The 20,854-nt window shown below is 38.3% G+C and overlaps 2 protein-coding genes across 2 annotated transcripts in view; one reads left to right on the top strand and one right to left on the bottom strand.

The window, feature by feature from the left end:
- LOC140711609 (uncharacterized) overlaps positions 1–20,854 on the bottom strand; it is a 130,638-nt gene that overhangs the window by 70,031 nt on the left and 39,753 nt on the right. Inside the window, exon 3 of the mRNA XM_073014921.1 lies at positions 18,860–18,978. The gene's annotated coding sequence lies outside the window, so the exon portion shown is untranslated. The remainder of the gene's footprint in view (positions 1–18,859; positions 18,979–20,854) is intronic.
- The window catches only part of ERAP2 (endoplasmic reticulum aminopeptidase 2), a 59,083-nt gene that overhangs the window by 8,843 nt on the left and 29,386 nt on the right, over positions 1–20,854 (top strand). The window contains exons 4-11 of the mRNA XM_007979050.3: positions 3,126–3,260; positions 5,621–5,741; positions 8,666–8,820; positions 11,605–11,718; positions 12,669–12,800; positions 13,030–13,161; positions 16,471–16,539; positions 17,822–17,997. Coding sequence (XP_007977241.3) covers positions 3,126–3,260; positions 5,621–5,741; positions 8,666–8,820; positions 11,605–11,718; positions 12,669–12,800; positions 13,030–13,161; positions 16,471–16,539; positions 17,822–17,997 — 1,034 coding nt within the window. The remainder of the gene's footprint in view (positions 1–3,125; positions 3,261–5,620; positions 5,742–8,665; positions 8,821–11,604; positions 11,719–12,668; positions 12,801–13,029; positions 13,162–16,470; positions 16,540–17,821; positions 17,998–20,854) is intronic.

The raw sequence follows: 20,854 nt of genomic DNA, 5'->3' as shown, positions 1-20,854 counted from the left end.
TGCCTCAGCCTCCCAAGTAGCTGGGATTACAGGCTGCCATCACTACACCCAACTAATTTTTTTTGTATTTTCAGTAGAGACGGGGTTTCACCATGTTAGTCAGGCTGGTCTCGAACTCCTGACCTCAGGTGATCCACCTACCTCGGCCTCCCAAAGTGCTGGGATTACAGGCGTGAGCCGCAGCGCCGGGCCTATACAACTTTTTTTATTGGAAGAGAACTTTGGGACTCTTATTTGGCTCATATTAGTACTCAAAATGCAGAGACTCTGGAAGACACTGTAGACCCTTTTCCTTGTTTGATAATTCCTCACTAATGATGTGCTTGCCATTTGTGCTGTTGAACAAAATGTAAAATATTTCTGTAACACTGCTTGGAAAGTAGAACAAAAATAGAGGCTTTCCTGACAGCACTTCAGAAAGGTGGAGCACAGGAGGCAGCAGGTCATCCACAGCCAGAAAGTGGCCGCACGCCCGTTTTCCTCTCTGCCTCTACAGATGCAGGAGAGAAATGAGCCCATTATCTAGATGCTGCATCTCCCCAGATTTCTGCTTACTGTTGGAAAAGACGTTTGCTTTGAAATACTGGCAGTGCGGACCAAAGGAAAAAGTGGCAAACCTCCATGGGACCCATAGCTCAGTTTTTCTGTGATTGCAATAGATAGCAGTTTAATTAGCCCTTCATTTTCAGGTAGCAACAATTTGCTACTTTGATACAACTTAGGACATCACTCATGTACACAATTACATCTTTCCAACAGCATGTTCGTTTCAAGACAGTGTACCATTGAAGTAGCTTTCCTGGAAGTTTTTTATTAATATAATTTTTTATCTGAATAATCATGGTGAGTAAAGTAAAAACACAACCCTTTTCATAAAAATAGAATGCAAACATAAATTGCTGTTATCATTATTATGTTAGAATTTAAAATTTATATCTCAGAAATCTCCAGTAATTTCTCATGTTTAAGGAAAAGAAGCAAACACTTTGAAAATATTTTCTAAGGTCCTTGAATCTCTACTTTGCCCAGTTGACTGCAGCAGCTCGCTGGATCATGCCCTTTTCAGCGAATACTGATTTAACATTCTGCTTCTTATAAACATTGACCAACCCAGGCTTGCATGGTTAGTCAAAAAAGGAGAACTGAAGTAATGTCACAATCATACTCTCTAGATAACAGTTGTAGCACCTAAGCTGGGTTATGTAGACTGGTGGGAAGAAACAATACACACTCAGTTCTCAATTTCCTTAGTTAAGAATGCAGGATTTAAGAGAAGTGAGGAGGCACCCAAATGCTAGTAGAGGCAGCATATCTTTTGGACACTTATTTGTCTCTTTCATCCTTTAAGGAAACACATACTGGTGACAATTGCTATGCCAGTAAAGTTCTGCTGGTATTGAGAAAACAGCCAAATCCTTGTCTAGCAACCAGTGTTTTGTACTTGGAGCTTACATCATCATCCTGGAAGAACTTACACTAATATCCCATACATGTTCATTTAGGGCAATGTTAATCTACATGGGCCACTCCAGGTTTCTGAACAAAACTCAGCCTCCATGGACTATATCATCTTCATCTGGGGGGAATAAACCATAGCAAACACCCATTTGCCTCCTAACCATCTCTGCCATCAGCCTTCTAGTAGCCCAGAATGATTTCCCCATAGTCTCACAGCCTCACCCCTCCACCAGTAACCCCTGCACACACTTGACTAAATGGTTTTGCTGCTGAGTTTGGTCAGAAGACCACCAATACTCTAGCTCTCAGTCCCCACCATAAGACAGCATCTCCTCTGCTGGGAGTGGATATCCAGAGAATGTTGGTTGAATCAGATTCCTAAAAACGGAGACTGTTGTTGGGGAAAATTGATTTGCTGGATAGAGTTTTAAAAAATTACAGCCCTGTATATACTTCTACCTTACTTAGAGTATTTGGTCAGTACCTTCTTCTTTATTGGAACTTAGACTTCAAATAGAATTCAGTAAAATTAAATTCTGTGGAATTTAATAGCAAAAACATTTGCCATCGAAGTAGACTAGATAATTTATGATAATGCTTCAAGCTATTTTCTCTCACCAATGCAAACTGTAATCTTCTCCAACATGTCAAACATGCTTAATAAGCTGCAGTCGGCATCATCACAAGCCTGACTCCCAGAAAGGGCTCAGGGATAGAGGTGGGGAAGAGCCTGTCTAAGAGTTGTGACTAGCTTGAAGAAAATGTTTTCAGATTTTTGAATCTGTACCCATTCAGTATTTGACGACATTGTACTATGGTGAAGACCATCTCTGAGACAAGCTGCCCAGACCAAATGAAGATGGAATTCAGTCATTACCCAGTGATCTTGATGGATGCAGCTGACGAGACTGCAGGCTGAAAAGCTTCTGCTTCCTCAGGAGATGGGCAGAAGCTTAAATTACTAATGACCTCCTTGGCCTGATTGCTTTCATTGCTGAATCAATGAAGCAAAGATAAAATAAGACCATGACTCAAGCTGTCATGCCGCAAGTGAGAGAATGAGCATCATCTTTGGAATCACACGGTCACCATCCGCATCTTGGTCCTACCGTGGAACTAGCCATGTGATCTCCAACAATTCTGTGAACGTTTCTGAGTTTCTGTTTCCTCACCTGAGAAATAGCACCAACCTCACACCCACATAAGAGGTTTAAAAGATAATGTGAGGCCTCTAGTTCAGTTTCACTTCCTGTTTCCTTTTTCCACAGAGGTGTATTTCTTGTACAACAAAGGGAGAGGCGCCATTATCTGGCATTTTACTTAAAAGCCCAGAAGTTGAATTGATGCCAGTGTTGGAGATTATTGCATTTTAAGAAAAGAGAAATATCTAATATTTTAGTGCTTTCAATCAACAAAATGAGATTTGGCATTTTTGTGCTTTGGGGATCTCAAAAGCAGGGCTTTGTGTCTTCAACAGAGTGCCAGGGTAAAAGCAATAGAGGTAAGAGAGGCCACAGAATACTAGGAGAGGCCACTGCTCTCCTAGGAGGTCATCGATTGTCCTTTAGAGTATCAGGCTTGCCTCTAACTCACTTGACATAAGTCATAGGCATGGTTGTGAAATACTCCAGTTTTCAAGTACTGATTATTCCTTTTCGTTTCTGTAGGTTAAGACAATTGAACTTGAAGGAGGTCTTTTGGAAGATCACTTTGAAACTACTGTAAAAATGAGTACATACCTTGTAGCCTACATTGTTTGTGATTTCCACTCTGTGAGTGGCATCACCTCATCAGGAGTCAAGGTGAGACTGAGTTCTAATTTTCTACGCAGTGCAGAAAAGTGTCCTGAGAGCAATGAACTTGTATTTTCTCATGTTTTTCCTTATTATCAAAGTATTATGTTTATATTACAAAAAGAGACAGATAAAAAACTAAATTAAAAATTATCCATAGTCTTGTCACCAAGATACAACTACTGATAATATTAATGGAAGCCTTCCAAATATTTTCTATATGTATGTCAGCATATACGGGTGTACATAGTAACAGTATTTACTGACTATATATATGTAAAGGTAGTTTTCAAAGTGTATATATATATACACACACATACACACACATATACCCTTTGCAAAATAGTATATTGACTATTTTAACCCATTTTTCATGAAAATATGCCATAAAAGTTGAATGTCACTAAAAATTTTAAATAATATTATATTAATATATCATGGATGTTTAATAAGGATTTTAAAATCAGCACCTTATCACCTTATTTTTGGACATGTATATGGTTTCCCACTTTTTTTTTTTTTTTTTTTTTTGAGACAGATTCTCACTCTGTTGCCCAGGCTGGAGTGCAATGATGCGATCTCAGTTCACTGCAATCTCCACCTCTTGGGTTCAAGCGATTCTCCTGCCTCAGCTTCCTGAGTAGCTGGGATTACAGGCACGGGCCATCATGCCCGGCTAATTTTTATTTGTAGAGATGGGATTGCACCATGTTTATCAGGCTGGTCTTGAACTCCTGACCTCAGGTGATCCTCCTGCCTTGGCCTCCCAAAGTGTTGGGATTACAGGCGTGAGACACCGTGCCCGACCGTTTCCCACTGTTTTTTTAACTTTTTTCCCTCAATGAAAAAGGTCGTTATAATTTTTAGAGTCTTCATTGTTTGCAAAAACTTACAATACCTAATGATTATCTTTGTAGTTAAATATTTGCAAACATCAGTGGACACATTAAATAAATAAAAAAGAACTTCTTATCCCAAGGGACCAAATTATAGACATAAAAACATCTTTAAAGAGTTATAAAATAATGCTTTTGAAAAATGGGTATAGGGCGGGCACAGTGGCTGATGCCTGTAATCCCAGCATTTGGGAGGCCAAGGCTGGCAGATTGCCTGAGGTCAGGAGTTTGAGACCAGCCTGGCCAACATGGTGAAACTTTGTCTGTACTAAAAATACAAAAATTAGCCAGACATGGTGGCAGGCACCTGTAATCCCGGCTACTCGGGAGGCTGAGGCAGGAGAATTGCTTGAAGCTGGGAGGCAGATGTTGCAGTAAACTGACATTGCACCATACACTCCAGCCTGGGTGACAAGAGTGAGACTTGGTCTCAAAAAAAAAAAAAAGAAAAAAAAAAAAGAAAAATCGGTATAAAATATCTATTACAATTTACATACGTATTATGTTTATGAATAGGTAGATATATGAGTCGTGTAGCTACACATACACATCATAGCACCTCTGCACTTATATATATATATGCATAGACATGGATGTGCAGGAGGTGAATGGCACTTCAGAGGACAGGTTCCTGTCAGCCTCTTTGGATTCACATCCCAGCTCTACAACTTTCAGCCTGGGTGATCAGGAGCAAGTTACTAAATCTTTATGTGTTTTTATTGTTTCATCTATAAAATGGCACCTGCTTCATGGAGTGGGTGCAAGTATTAAATTAGATTTTATGTGTAAGCATTCAGCACAGTGCCTGGTAAACTGTCAAAAAAATGGTGGCCATTTATATTTTCTCCACATAAAAGTTTTGAAGGACTTCAGTTAATTCAAAGCGTAAAAGTGGGTCATGAAATAAAAGTAGCCCTATACTTGGAAGGCAATAAAATTTGAATCTAATTCTATTTTTTCTACTTGATAGCTAGTTTCTTTGGGGGAGCCATTGAACATATTTGAGCATTTCTTAGTTTAAAGCAAACTTGACAGACGGCGGATCCAATAAATGCTTCATGGCTTCCCTACGTAGGTCTAGAAGAAACCTATGTTTTATTTGAAGTGTGTTTGTGGTCATTATTTTGGAAAGCTAGTTGTCAAGTGCTAAAGTATATCATAGAGATGAACTCAAGTGGATTCATCTCTATGATATACTTGGGTTATGATACGATGGGTTAATATGATTTGAAAGTTACAGATGAGCACTGAGGAAATGGATCGTAATAGAAGATCCAGGGTGTTTGTAATTTTCAAGACTGACTTGCTTTAATACGTCACAGAAACTCTTATCCTTATTGACAATATGCTTAATGGTATCTTAATACTTTCTTAAAAAGATGCAGTCTGCTTTTCTATGTGAGAGGGTTATCAGGAATGGAATTTTGCCAGGGAGCTGTCATTCAAAAACCTCTTCTGATCCACATTTCCCAGGTGTCCATCTATGCATCCCCAGACAAACGGAATCAAACACATTATGCTTTGCAGGCGTCACTGAAGCTACTTGATTTTTATGAAAAGTACTTTGATATCAACTATCCACTCCCCAAACTGGGTATGTTCAAATTCCACATTATTGTGTTCATTTTTGCTCATAGAACTCGCTTTGATTTCTTCCCTCTTTCTCTTTCTGTGGGACTTAAATGAGCACTGAGGAATTCAATTAGCCCAGGAAAAAATAATTTGTTCCTCAGAGATGATTCTTGATCGTAGAAAATAAAATATTTATGAGATGCCCCAGTAGTGTGGATCATTTCTGTATTCTTTTATCAGGTTTAATGCTAACATATCTGCATTGCACTCTCTCCCAGGCCGATCAGAAAGGGCACACACTGGAGGCTGGGACGGAAGCCAGGTAGAGGGCCCTGGAAAGAGATGGGGAGAAAAAGAGAAGGAAACCAGTGACTGTTCTGTTCAAAATAAGGGTCTATATGTCCAGGAGTTCATCACAGGAATGCTTTTTGAATGTTTGTCTGCCACAGTGATGCTGTGGCTTCCTGTGGCGGACATCAAGGCTCTCACCCATTATGCTCCTCTTCTGTGGGAGGGAGACACGCCTCCCATCATGCTGCTCTTCTATGCCCCAGCAGCACTGATTAGAGAATGGATTTTCCATTTAAAAATACACACACCCACGCGCGCGCGTGCATTGCATATTAGAATTCGAGGGATTTCGGGAGGAATCGCTATACCCTATTTGTACAAGGTCAGCAATCTTTTATAAAGTTATGAAGAGTTTCTGTAGAGAGAGAACTGAAAACTGTGCCTCCATCTGTTATCTACATTGGGCACTGAGGCTGGATGGTAAGACCGTGGAACAGATTTTTAAAAAATTGCAGGAAACAGATCATCTGGGTGTGGTAGTAGGTGTTTACACGAGATGATACTCATAGTCTATCTTGCTTTTAATTTTGTATCTTAAAAAATAAAAACGTTATTTTTAGAATGTTATAGAGAAGCGACCCCCAACCTTTTTGACATTAGGGACCAGATTTGTGGAAACAATTTTTCCACGAAGGTTGGGGGGATGGTTTTTGGGTGAAACTGTTCCACCTCAGAGCATTAGGCATTAGATTCTCATAAGGAACATGCAACTTAGATCCCTTATATGAGCAGTTCACAATAGGATTCATGCTCCTATGAGAATCTAATGCCACCGCTCACCTGGCAGGAGGCAGAGCTCAGGCAGTCACGCTCTGTCACCCACCACTCACCTCCTGCCATGCAGCCTGGTTTCTAATAGGCCATTGACAGGTACTGGTCTGCGGCCCCAGCGTTGGGGACCCCTGTTGTAGAGCATATAAAACTGTGAAGAAAGTTTCATAGCATATAAAGATTAGTGCTTGGGGTTTCTGATAGTGACAAAACGATCTTTTTTCCTTTGGAATTTAGGATATACTTCTTATCCTGTCCTTTCTTACCTCTTGCCCCCAACTCCAATGCATTTTCCTTACATAAATTAAAAGGGACCCTCAATTGGCATACAGTTCTAGGCTTAAAAAAATTAAAAGCTATATCCAGGTGCTTATTTCGATAGTTCCTGAGTCTTACTCTATTATTAACCTGCAGATTCTACATACCCTTTAGGTCAGATATACTAAATCCCATTTATACATAATTCACTGCTGTACTTTAGGTCAAAAGTCAAGGAAAGAGTAATAACAACCATCAACCATATTAATGCATGTTCTTGAAAAATGCAGTCTTAAAGAGCATATGAAATACCTTTAAGACTAACAGAGAAGAAACATGCAGCTTAAGAAAAAAATAGAGCAGATGTAAGTCCCACTACTATAAAATCAGCAACGCAATTTAGAAGAAAAGTCATTCCCACATTTGAAGTGCTAATGAATACTAATCTTTATTAGTGCTAATTTGGTTTTTGATTGTGTTATGTATACTTGTTTTTAATCTACTAGAATTAACCAGTATTAACTCCAGACAATGTAATTATAAGCCAAGTGACTTGGTTCATTTTGAACTTTTAAAAAATTATCTTTTTTTTCCAGCTAAACAGAACATTTTAGCTAGCAGAATTCAAAGACTAAATATTAGCCAGAAATTTTTTAGCTTACGTGAAATCATTAGCAAAGGATAGTAAGCAATGTACATATACATATACCTGTTTATGTATATATATGTGTGCATATGTGTATATATGTGTATATATATACACAGGTGTGTGTGTATATACACACACACACATACAGGTATATATATATTATATACACACACATATACCGTATATATATACACACACATACACATAATGCAAATTAATGCATTATACCTGAGTTGTTTAAAGATGATTAGGTTGCACTTTCCCCCCCCCACGACACTTTCTTAAGAAGTAGAGGAAATATCAGTGTTGAAAAGGAAATTGAAGTCAGAAAGAATCAATGCTGCCCAGAGCTTTTTTCCTCTACTGTCTTAGAAGGACATGTGCTCATAATAGAGGCTGTATGTGCTAGAAATATCAATCAAAATATTGACTATAGAGATGGCCATAAGAGGTATTCTCCTGAAATTAAAATCATGTATCTTTTTGTTTTTTCTAGAAATGAGTTCATTATATGTTTTGATGAATCTCAAACATATTAGAAATTATTTTATACCTTTTTTTAAAGTTTTCAGCAGTACTAACATAAAATACAATGATTGTTTTTAAATAAATTATTTTCTTGGCGGTAAGGCACCCAAAATATTTTCAGAGTTCAGCACTCTCAGGAAGAAAATGGTTAAATGTCAATATGTTACTTCATCTACAAAACTCTTTGTACAACTTATTCCACTTGATAATGGGCACTGATTATTTTCAGCACAACTATAAGACACTCTGTCAATGTTAAGATATTCTTGATGTTTTCAAAAAGTGTGCTTACATATACTTAAAGGATCATAGTGCATTTGAGCAGGAAGCAAATTCTATTTCTGGTGTGGGAGCCATAAAAATCAACTGTGGTTGTTCTTATTTCTTAGATTTGATTGCTATTCCTGACTTTGCATCTGGAGCCATGGAAAATTGGGGCCTCATTACATATAGGGAGACGTCACTGCTTTTTGACCCCAAGACCTCTTCTGCTTCTGATAAACTGTGGGTCACCAAAGTCATAGCCCATGAACTGGCACACCAGGTACTTGGCACTCAAGACATTATCTCGATATCAGTTCAAAATAACATTATATAGAACACCACCAATCTTTCTGAAACAAAATAAATCAACTCATTTACCTCTAGAGGGGAACTTAGAGATTACCAAACCTAATACAACATGTCAAGTAGTAGAGTACTCAGTCTCTGAACTGTGGTGTGCATGCTGGAATTTTATCACAAGAAGTAGCCATTAAATTTATCCTCTAAAACCTTTCAAAGCAAAGCCTTCAAATGTCATTTGGGAAAAGAAGGGAAGTGACTATACAGACACATGAAGCACAGAATTGGAAACCTTACAAATAAAGATTTCTACTAAAAACATTTCTCCTTATATCCCCTGGTACTCTGACATTCCAATCTAGGGCAAAATCAATCTTCCTTCAGTTGGAACCTGTGCTTATATGGCCATAATGAAATACTTCAAGTGAAACTTGATGGGCTGATGATTCTGGGCGCATTACCTAACTCTCTGAAGTTCAGTGTCTCCATCTATAAAATGAAATTAATAACAGTTCTGTTTCATAAAGTTGTTGTGAGGATTATGGATAGGGAAAGTGTGCAGATCACATAGTAAGCACTCAATAAGTATTAGTTATTAATGATGATGACAATGGCCACTACATCTACAAGAAATACTACTGTTTCTTACAGAATAAGATATCTTAGGGCCGTCTTCCAACACTGTATTACCTACAAATGTGGAATTGTAAAGCTAGGTCTATAGAGATTGGAGACTATTCCCTCTTTCATTTCTGAAAATTCTCGGTAATGCAGTAAATTATTAAAGGCACCAAAATTGTCTTTCACCAAGTGGGCAAATACCATTCCGTTGTAGAATCTGGTAATATCTGTTATTTAAAACATTTTAACTTTATCCTTTATCATCACCACAATAATGACTTGTTGTTCTTTAAACCAGTGAACGAAATACTCCATTACACAGAGAGCCATGCTCAGCACTGTGCTTCGAGAACACATGGGCTGTTTCCTCTGGTTCAGAATCTCCCCACTGGCTCATTTTAGGTGTTTTGATCATGAGTCACCAGGAGCTCTAAAGCACTTAACTGAGTCTGGGGATTTCTCTCTTTCTGCCCATTGTTTGTAGGGAAGTGCTCTGTGAGCTCCACCTCTGAGGCTCCACGCTCCCTCTGGCCCTCCCTTTAATAGCTTCTCTTCCACGGAGATGCAGTCAAGTGCTGAAGCAGCAAACAGCACTGGAAGTTTTGCCCCCACTCTTTTGTCTTCCCATTGATGACCATATTAACATGTCACTCTGTGCATAATCCTGGCAAGGATTCTCCAATGCCAACTGTCTTAGACTGGCATACAAGGTCCCCATGACCCAGCTCCTTTTTACCTCTCCAGCCTCATCTCTTGCCTACACCTAAACTTTAGCCATCCAAGATTATCTGCCATTTTCTGAGCATGGCAGGTTGTATCACTCTGCCTTTGCTCCTGCTACCTGATATTCAGCATACCTGAGTACTATTTGCAAGGCTCAGGAAATGAACACCGTCCTGGCAAAACTGTTTATTTCCTCCTAGAATCCCCTCTGTCCCTGGCAAAGACATTGATCTTAGCACCTGCTTTACTGTATTTATTTGTCTACTGGTTGACCTCCATCATTTGTATTGAGGCAGTGGCTATATTATATACATCTTTGTATTTCTAACATATGGCATGGTGCCAGGAATGCAGTAGCTTCTCCATAGGTATTTATTGAATGAATAAATAAACTAGTTTTACTAACTGGTAAAGTGACCAGAGTCAGTTTATCCTGTACTTCTTATATTCACCAGTTTTCAAATTGAGGAAACGCCTCTCCCTTTCCATGAATGCCCTTCAGAAAGTTGGTGCCCACTTGTAAAGTAATCTGAAGGCTGTCAGAAAAGGCATAGTGCTTAAACTGTTTCTAGAAGCTACAGACTTATAATTTTCTGCTCTGTAACTATAACCAGGCTCTTCTGAATCTTAGAATCTTATTGTTGAAGCTTTGGTCCTTTTAGAGATTGCAATTTTAGAGACATACACTAGATGTACAGTATTAGGCATACAGACTAAATAAATAAAATATAAAAGCATGTTAAAAAATAGTAATATTTAAAATGTATAATACAGATCAAATATAGGTAAAGGGTAAACATGTCGATTATCTTTATGCATCCTTTTTATTTTATTTGTATATATTTTAAATCTTAGACCTTTATTGTTTCTAGTGGCCCATGGAAGTAAGTCAGGGGCAGAGGCTGACAACAGAATTTGCTCTTCAGTAATATTATATAACAATCTGAGAGCCCTAAATGAATTCTTATGATTCTCCTAAGTACCTGCTACTTAATATAAAAATATAACTTCACCCAGGACACTTGAGTTTATATTTCTCCCTTGAACATCATCATATATCAAGGACAAGGTGAGATTGTTCTTATTGTGCAGGAAAAAAAAACTACCTCCACAAAGTGTTCCATTTTATTTCTTAATATTAAATCTAATGGCTAGGAAATGTTGGGCAGATAGAATGAAAGTCGAAGAGTTAAGAGCATTGAGAACATACGAAAAAAAGAAAAAAGAAAATCAAGCAAAAATGTGGTGGTGAGAATAAGAAGGCAAGAAAATCAGTAGAAGAAAACTGTACAAAGAGAAAAGGGTAGCAAAGGGAGGAGAGAGATCCTAACTAATAAAAAAAGTTAGTAACTTTTTTTTTGCTAAAGTTAATAACTTTTATTTGTTTAACTTCTAATAACATTGAGTTTTTACCTCCTAGTGGTTTGGCAACCTGGTCACCATGGAATGGTGGAATGATATTTGGCTTAATGAAGGTTTTGCAAATTACATGGAACTTATTGCTGTTAATGCTACATATCCAGAGCTGCAATTTGTAAGTTCACAATTCTGTGTATCATACTATATGGTGTAAAGAATCATCAATTCACTGTTAAAATTTCAAGTTAATGTTAAAGAGAAAAACTACATAATGTTGTGGTTTTTGAACATACGGCATTTTGTTTGATACACGAAACAGATCACAGAACTGGATGAAACATTGAAAGTTTTAGAAAACAATCAACATAAATCTGTCACCCCAAAGTTTGTAAACAGAGAAGACAAACTAATACAAATGTAGAGCTGTGTATGTGGTTGTATACACTGTTTGTATACATCCGCACAGGAATGCCCACGGCTACTAGGTACTATACAGAGTTCTTGACATGTAACCTGAAATCAACATTAAAGGGTCTGCTGGCTTCCCCAAAATGTGTGAAGGGATTTCTTCAGGCATGTCTTTTTTAAAAACAAATATAGTGATCTGAACACTATACAAATTTGCATATCAAGGTGGTTAGTAATGGTTAATGAGGTCTTTAGGATCTATATTTAGTCCAGTACACTATAGACAGACATGGATTCAAACTTAGGCTCTTCTTGTTACTGTGTATGTACTGAATTTGTGGCTTAATGCCAAAGCTTTATATATTCTCATTTGTAACATGCTTATACTACATCTCCCTTGCAGAGGTGTTGACAGGATTGCAGATGATAGGTCTAGGCACATAACAAGTATTCAGTAAATGGAAACCATTATTTTATTTCTGTATTGAAGGGCTGGTACATGGTGAACATTCAGGCAATGTCTGAAGGAGTATTGGATTTGTATCTTTTTAAAGTAGAGAAATGGTGAAAGGGGAATACATAAATGAAAAGAAACATCTTCCAAGAAATATTGATTGAAATCTTACCTCTAAGAACATCTTACTAAACCTACTGGTTTTCTATTGCTTTTACAGTGTCAAACAGAAACTAAAACTAAACATTTTTCTCCCTGTTTAGGATGACCATTTTTTGGATGTGTGTTTTGAAGTAATTACAAAAGATTCGTTGAATTCATCCCGCCCTATTTCCAAACCAGCAGAAACTCCGACTCAAATACAGGAAATGTTTGATGAAGTTTCCTATAACAAGGTAGTAAATATCACGTGCAGGTGGAAGCTCTGCTTTCAGAAGAAATGTAATAATGACTATAAAATCAACAGTTTAGGTCATTGGTGCCAGTTCTTGCTACTTGTTTCACTTTTTATTTGTTCATTTTTCAGACATCACACATGTTCCATAAAATTTAAGATTCCTTTAAAAACATACCATACTACCCTTTTCTTTATCTCTTTTTTCAACTCTTTTGTTTTTTTTAAAGGGAGCTTGCATTTTGAATATGCTCAAGGATTTTCTGGGTGAGGAGAAATTCCAGAAAGGAATAATTCAGTACTTAAAGAAGTTCAGCTACAGAAATGCTAAGAATGATGATTTGTGGAGCAGTCTGTCAAATGTAAGTCATATGTTGGGTAACGGTAGACTGTTACTTAATCTAGAAAGTAACAGAATAATTGTGAATGTTTATAGTTATATATTGTCAGTCAACCATATTTATTCTGCTTGCTAGGTTGTCATGGTCCATAGAAGGCAGCACTTCCCTTTTTCCTCTAACATCACAGTAGGATGTCACGCTGGAGTGGCCCCAGGGGCTCACTATTTGACCTGACTTTCTTTGGTTTCTCTTCTATGGCTAATCCTACATTTTTATGTTACCTTGATCCAAAATCTTTAAAATGTTGTCATTTCTACCATATAGCACCTAATCTCTGGCAAATTTTAAGGTTGTCAACCATATTCCCCAACATATATTATTTGTTTAGCAAAACTAATCTTCTCCCTCATAAGAAGAAATCTTGCTCAATCCCTGGATCATTGTGCCTATATTTCTAGTGCCTTTACTAGCTGAAATGCCCTTTCTTCTCTCCAACAATTCAAATGCCACCCAACTTTCAAGATCCAGCTGAGATTTCACCTCCTCCTTACAGACTGTTCCAGCTCTCATTCGTTTGCCTGTCTGCTAAATTCTTAGAAGTGCACTTATAATCTGTTCCACATAATAGTACCCTCTTTTATTGTTTTTATTAGTTCAATAATGATAATGTGCTTAAGAACAAAAATTGTGTCTAGTCTTTTTTTTTTTAATGTGATAGCACCTAGCATATGCTGATCCCGTAATAGTGATTAACAAGTAGTTAATGATTGATTAAAGAACTCATGGTCTCTTTGTCTTTGGAATTCATGTAGATCATAGGAAAGGCAAAGCAGAAAAATTCAGTTAATTCAGATGATTCTAATAATTATTAAAATATTTTAAAATTTCCAACTGCAAAGAAAATAATTTTTTATAGAACCATTAGACCCAGAGAACTCATACCTGTAATTAGAAGAACCCCAAGTCATTGTAGACAGAAGAGATCCTTTCTTTTTTATAAGCACTTGTGTCCCAGGGACAGTAATAATATTGCTTAATATTTGTGCAGCAGTTTACAATTTAAAAAGCACTTTCACGGCCGGGTACAGTGGCTCACACCTGTAATCCCAAGACTTTGGGAGGTTGAGGCAGGTAGATCACTTCAGGTCAGAAGTTTGAGACCAGCCTGGCCAATTTGTGGAACCCCGTCTCTACTAGAAATACAAACATTAGCTTGGCATGGTGGCGCTTGCCTGTAATCCCAGCTATTCAGGAGGCTAAGGCAGGAGAATCACTTGAACCCAGCAGCTGGAGGTTGCAGTGAGCTGAGATTACACCACTGCACTCCAGCCTGGGCGACAGAGCGAGACTCTGTCTCAATAATAATAATAATAATAATAATAATAACAATAATTAATAATAAATAAGAATCAAAGTTAAAGAATAAAAAGTACTTTCATGTTCATTATCTCATTTGATATTTTTGTGCCCTTATAAAGCACCCTTATGGTCCAATTGATGTGTGATTTTGTGGTTAAAGAAACAAAATCCAACAACCAACAATTATTTCACAGCTCTAATTTTTTACTTGCATTTCTTGAAAATCCTGAGGCATATTGAAATACATAGTTCTTACTTATAAAAATACTTATAGGCCAGGTGTGGTGGCTCATGCCTGTAATCCCAGCACTTTGGGAGGCCTAGGCGGGCAGATCATGGGGTCAGGAGATCGAGGCCATACTGGCCAACATGGTGAAATCCCATCTCTACTAAAATACAAAAAAAAATAGCCAGGCATGGTGGCGCACCTGTAATCACAGCTACTCGGGAGGTTGAGGCAGGAGAATCACTTGAACTCAGGAGGCGGAAGTTGCAATGAGCTAAGATCATGCCATTGGACTCCAGCCTGGCGACAGAGTAAGACTCTGTCTCAAAACAAAACAAAACAAACAAACAAACAAAAAACATATAAAGATGCTCTTTACTATCCATTTCCAACACCCACCGTCAGTGATCCAGACACTCTTTCTCCATGCTTCCGCTTAAGCTTCTCAACACCAAGTATTGTGTTGCTTCTCTCTCTCATCTCTCTCCACTTCCCTCTTCCTTGCTATGTGTGTGTGCATGTATGCATATTTGTCGACATCAGTTTAGCCCCTCTCCAACACGGAAGAATCTATCATTTGGTGTGCATGCTGGCAGTAGAGGGTGGGAGTTAGAAAGAAAATGTGGCCAGCAGTTACCAGATCATTTTAGTCCAGCAGTATAAATTCCCGTGTTATTTTTTGTCACATCATGCTTATAATTATCTCAAGAGATAAAGTAATCATCATTACTCCATGTTTATAGGTGAGAAAACTGATACTAAGGGAGAGATTTGCCCAAAGTCACCAAGTCAGTGAGAAAATCAGTACTTAAAATTTGTCTTCTGACTCCAAGTCCAACAGTTATTCTTTCAATTGTATCACAGCTACTTCCTAGTTATAAGAAAAGTCCCCCATCAACCTTCCCCTAAAGGTCTTAGATTTTAACCAACTCCCTTCTGACACCAAAGAGCCCTGTAGTATTAAAATAATAAATTACTGAAAATATCTTGCCCACCATTGTGTCACATAAAGTCAATTCTAATACATGCCAATAGCAACTTGAGAATGAGAAGAATTATTTGCTGTTATTTTTCATAAGATCATTTAAAGGCATTTGAGAGCCTTAGCACATACTTCATTTTTTTCTCATTTGCAGTTGCCCTTAACTACTGGTTATTCAAGGTTGATTGCCAAGTTGGTTCTTTTCTTAATTCTTATTTTATTCCCAGTTAGTTCAAAATATTGTACAGTCATCACATGCTGTTGTGATAGCCACTGTAGGAATACCCAGGTAAACAAAGGTGTTTCCACTATTGTCAAAGAACTTGCAATATGTCAGGGGAGATTTAATAGTACTAGAGTTGCCTACATGCTAAATAGGGGCATGTGTAACACGCATAATGAAATAATAAAATAAGACCTTTCTTATTTTATTATTTAAGACCCTTCTCTTTCTTAAGGGAAAGAGAAGAATTGGATAGAAAATTCAACAAATTGATTCTTCCTTAGAACAGTTATTGACTTTATTGAACTTTTTAAGGAAACTTTACACATGCATATATATAACACAAATAAATAACTTTTGTGAACTTCTATCCTAGGTCACTGCAAACATGCCTCTTTTATCATTTTCATGTTCATTATCATGTCTGGATGAATTATTTCATACAGCTCTTTTAATAAATGCCTGCATCCATGGCTAATGTGCATGTTCAGCCAACTAATGATGCCTACATGGCAGTGCTCTTTTGTTCTTGTTTTGTAGAGTTGTTTAGAAAGTGATTTTACATCTGGTGGAGTTTGTCATTTGGATCCCAAGATGACAAGTAACATGGTAAGGATAAAGAGAGTCAAAGAGTAGAAGAGATCTGTGGAATAGCCTGACCTGGAGTGAGTAGCCCACCTGTCCCTTTTAAACGCTGGAGAGTAAGAGTCCCCACAATTTTCTGTAAAACAAAACTGAAGGGGAAATGCTTGGGATATTTAGGGGGATGATGCTGTTGCTACTACATTTTTATTGTTATAGTTCAGCTTTTCCACAACCCCACTGCTAGCTAAAAATCAGCTCAAAATGTTTTTGAGTGGTTACTACTGCACTGGCATCCCTTAAGCTCTGAAAAATGCCAAAGTAAGTATGCTGTTAGGTTTGGAAATAGAGTATATGTTTTTCTTTTTCCTTCTGGAAAGTTATAGAATCACTACAGGAAAGAGAAAAGAAAGTCAGTCATCACAGGGGAAAAAAGGAAAACTTTTTATTTAAAAAAAGAGTCCTGTTAATCCTCCCTTTTTTTTTTTTTTTTTTTTTTTTTTTTGACAAAGCCTTGCTCTGTTGCCCAGGCTGGAGTGTAGTGGCACGATCTCAGCTCACTGAAACCTCCACCTCTCTGGTTTAAGCAATTCCTCTGCCTCAGCCTCCCGAATAGCTGGGGTTACAGGTGCACACCACTAGCCTGGCTAATTTTTTTGTAATTTTAGTAGAGACAGGGTTTCACCATGTTGGCCAGACTGACCTCACGCAATTCGCCCACCTCAGCCTCCCAACATGCTGGGATCGCAGGCGTGAGCCACCGCACCCAGCCCTAAATTGTGTTTTTAAAGGAAGATTCAGCATTATCCAGTGATCAGAAACCCATACTAGAGGCGCAGCAGCCAGAGGTTTTGTTCCCCATTCACTAGACCTCTATTGATATAAAACTGTTCTGTTGAAATGTTTAAAGCTTCCATAAAGACAGATATCTCCCTCTTATACCACTCCTCTTGGATTTTACTGTTATTAGAGGGTTTTTGTTTGTTTGTTTGTTTGATTTTGTTTATTTGTTTTTGAAAAGGGGCAGGAAAGAGACTCCAGTCTCAACCCCCTTTTCACTGGCTTTTCCTGCCATGTATTAACACTACGAAATCCTGTATATATCCCTCAATTCAAGTAATTGTCAGAGAGCAGCCCTGGGATAGCCATCCCTCATCCAGTTGCCTGGATTGCCCTTCCCTGAGATAGCAGCCCGAGTCTTCTGTTCCCCAAGCCTTATTTCTGGCATCCAAGGAGATGGAAGTTTCTGTCCCTCTGTCTTTGGGTTGTCTCCTCTCTCTTGAGTTATCATAGTCACCTGTCATTTCAGCTCACCTTTCTGGGGGAAAATGCAGAGGTCAAAGAGATGATGACTACGTGGACTCTCCAGAAAGGAATCCCCCTGCTGGTGGTTAAACAAGATGGACATTCACTCCGACTGCAACAGGAGCGCTTCCTCCAGGGCGTTTTCCAGGAGGACCCTGAATGGAGGGCCCTGCAGGAGAGGTGGCTGCTTTTCTTCTTTAGTTCTAGCTTATCTCATCTCAGTTTCCTCATCATTTCCTTAGCTTTCTCTCAGCTCCTCTGGCAACTTTGTAGGAGGCTAGTTCCATATAGGAATCGAAGGCCTAAAGTAGACTTGATAAGATTTAAAGAGCTTCATATGACCCAGACTGCTTTGTTCAGCAGCACCATTCTTAGCGATTCCATCAGCCTTGAGAACCTCAGTTCTAATGCCAATGGTGGTTAGTTAAACTTATGTCATAATGCACTGACTTCTGGGCCCTAATAAGCTTTGTGACTGGCCTATACCTAGGAAGTATGACAACAATGCTGCTTATCATCAGAGAAAAGATGTCCCCTATGTGATAAATTAGATGCTAAGATCTCCTGTTGCCTTTCATTTTTCAGTAATAAACTATAATGTCTTAAAACATATGATGTTATGAGTAATAGTAAAAGCAAATCCAATTAAACACACTGTCATCTTGTTCACCAGCCCATCCTGAAAAAAACCTAGTAAAGACTACTGAAATCAAGTAACACACTGTAAACATTTCTCTGAACTATTGCTACTAACCGTGGGTTCTTGGGCCGTCAATGCAATAGAAATTGACAAGAGGCCAAAAGAGTTTTCCCAGAGAAGGCTTCATTTGAGCTTATGCCCAGACATAATGGAGGCAGAGAGAGAGAGAGAGAAAGAGAGAGAGAGAGAGAGAATTCCTTGATTGGCATTTTAAAAAGAGCTGGTAGAACCTTTTCATTAGGCAAAAGAATAGGTATCAGGGGTAGGGTATGCAGGTTGGACTGGTCAAAGCACATAAAGGATAAGGTAGGCAGATAAGCATTTCCTGGTTGCTACAATTACCTTGAGTAACGGGCTACCTGGTAGTCTGGCCAGAAGCAACAAGGCTGTAAATCAGTTGGTCAGCATTCCTCCCCTAAGTAGGACACGCCATGACCTTGGTCATCTCCTAAGGCCAGCTCCTGGAATTAAAAGGAATGGTTCAAACATTAAATTAAGAGGCATGATTCAAACATTATGGCGTCAGTGAGGTAGTGGTGTCGGTTTTGTGATCACTGGGGGTACAGGAAAGAATGCTCTAGTGGGAGTGAATTGAAGCTAAGCCCCCTTCCTACTCTGTCTCACTATTAGCTCTGTTAATAAGATGAATGAGGTTAATTTAAAATGAAATAATCCAGGTGAACCTTTTCTGGTTCTTATGATGATAATTTTGTTTTCTAAGAACTGAGCTGTCAATGCTAGAATTTTTCTGGAAATCAGAAACAATTAGAGATCTTTGACATATAAAATTACTGGGGCTGGTTTGTTTAATCAGTTACACATTTCCAATCCAGTGGAACCAACTCTTATGCCACTTCTTATGTATACATCCTTCTATTTTTTCTGTGTGTTGTTCTGAAGTCTGAACTTCAGAGAGCTTACACAAGTTGCAGCTTGGTAAACAGGGCTGAATAATTTAATGTCTGCTTCATTATTGGGAAAGCAGAACTCACAATTTTGTAACTTATCAAAGTGTGATGAGAGAGTTCAAAACTGTGGATGACCCAGAATAACAAAGATCCACTACAATAATCTGTATTTTTCCTCCTTCTGGGGCAGTATTTAGACAATTCTTGTAAAATGATGGCCCGCTAATTCATGGCTATCCAAACTCATGAAGTGCTACTCTCCCTCTCTCTAGCCCCAGATGTGTTTATTTGGAAAAATCTCTTCTCTTCTGGAGCCAAGCTGCACTGACAGATCCCAATCAATTAAGTCTTAGAAATTCATCTATGTGGAGTTTTTTTTTAATCTTTTTTTTTTTTTATATACAAATTCTCACTCTGTTGCCCAAGCTGGAGTGTGGTGCAATTTCGGCTCACTACAACCTTGTCCTCCTGGGTTGAAGCAGTTCTCCTGTCTTAGCTTCCCAAGTAGCCAGAATTACAGAGGCATGTACCACCATGCTTGGCTAATTTTGTTGTTGTTGTTGTTGTTGTTGTTTTGTAGAGACGGGGTTTCACCATGTTGGTCAGGTTGGTCTCGAACTCCTGACCTCAAGTGATCTGCCTGCCTCAGCCTCCCAAAGTGCTGAGATTACAGGCGTGAGCCACCGCACCTGGCCTTTTTTATCTTTTTGTGTAAAGATCTCGGTTACTCTTCTGGCTGCTTTACACCTGTTGGTGTTATCAAGTACATGATTTTACATGTGCAGGATTATTATAGCTAACATGACTTGATTTAACAGAGGAAATGAATTCTAGAGGTTGCTAGAAAGTTAATCAGAAAAAGCCAATTTCTCCTCTTTACTACAGCAGGGCCATTGAAAAGTAACTGAGAACTTTTCCTCTAATCCATTCTGCTTTTCTGCTCTCTGCACTTAGCTCTCCTACAAATCCTGAGCTGTAGTATCATTGACTATTTATTTGCAGTCATTCAGCAGTTGGGAGGTTGGATGTGAGTAGTACTGTTGAACAAAAGCATAAGTAGAAAATCATACTGGAGTAAGTTATTTACCTCTTAAGGGCTTTCCCTACAGCTTTGGTTTAGTTATTTGAATCAGCATCAGGCTGGTAGTTTTTGAAAATGTGAAAGGAATACTGGATTTTCTTTCTCATACAAACAGCTGAATTTGTTATGATATGAGATTAGGACAGCAAATGACAATTATTTGTGGCAGAGTTCAACTAGGTAGATATGGCTGCTGCTTTATAATTATCATGGAATAATTTCTGCATACTTAAGGATATGCTAGTCTTAGCCTATAAAATTTATAGGACCACTTGTGGGTGGTATGAAGGATGATGGGTACTTAGGTGCCTTTTACAGTCTGTCCGAGTCTGACAATGTGAAAAATCA

Source organism: Chlorocebus sabaeus, chromosome 4 (assembly GCF_047675955.1).
Source record: "Chlorocebus sabaeus isolate Y175 chromosome 4, mChlSab1.0.hap1, whole genome shotgun sequence".
NCBI lineage: Eukaryota > Metazoa > Chordata > Mammalia > Primates > Cercopithecidae > Chlorocebus > Chlorocebus sabaeus.
Note: the sequence above shows the minus strand (reverse complement) of the source record. Positions and strands in the feature narration are given on the sequence as shown.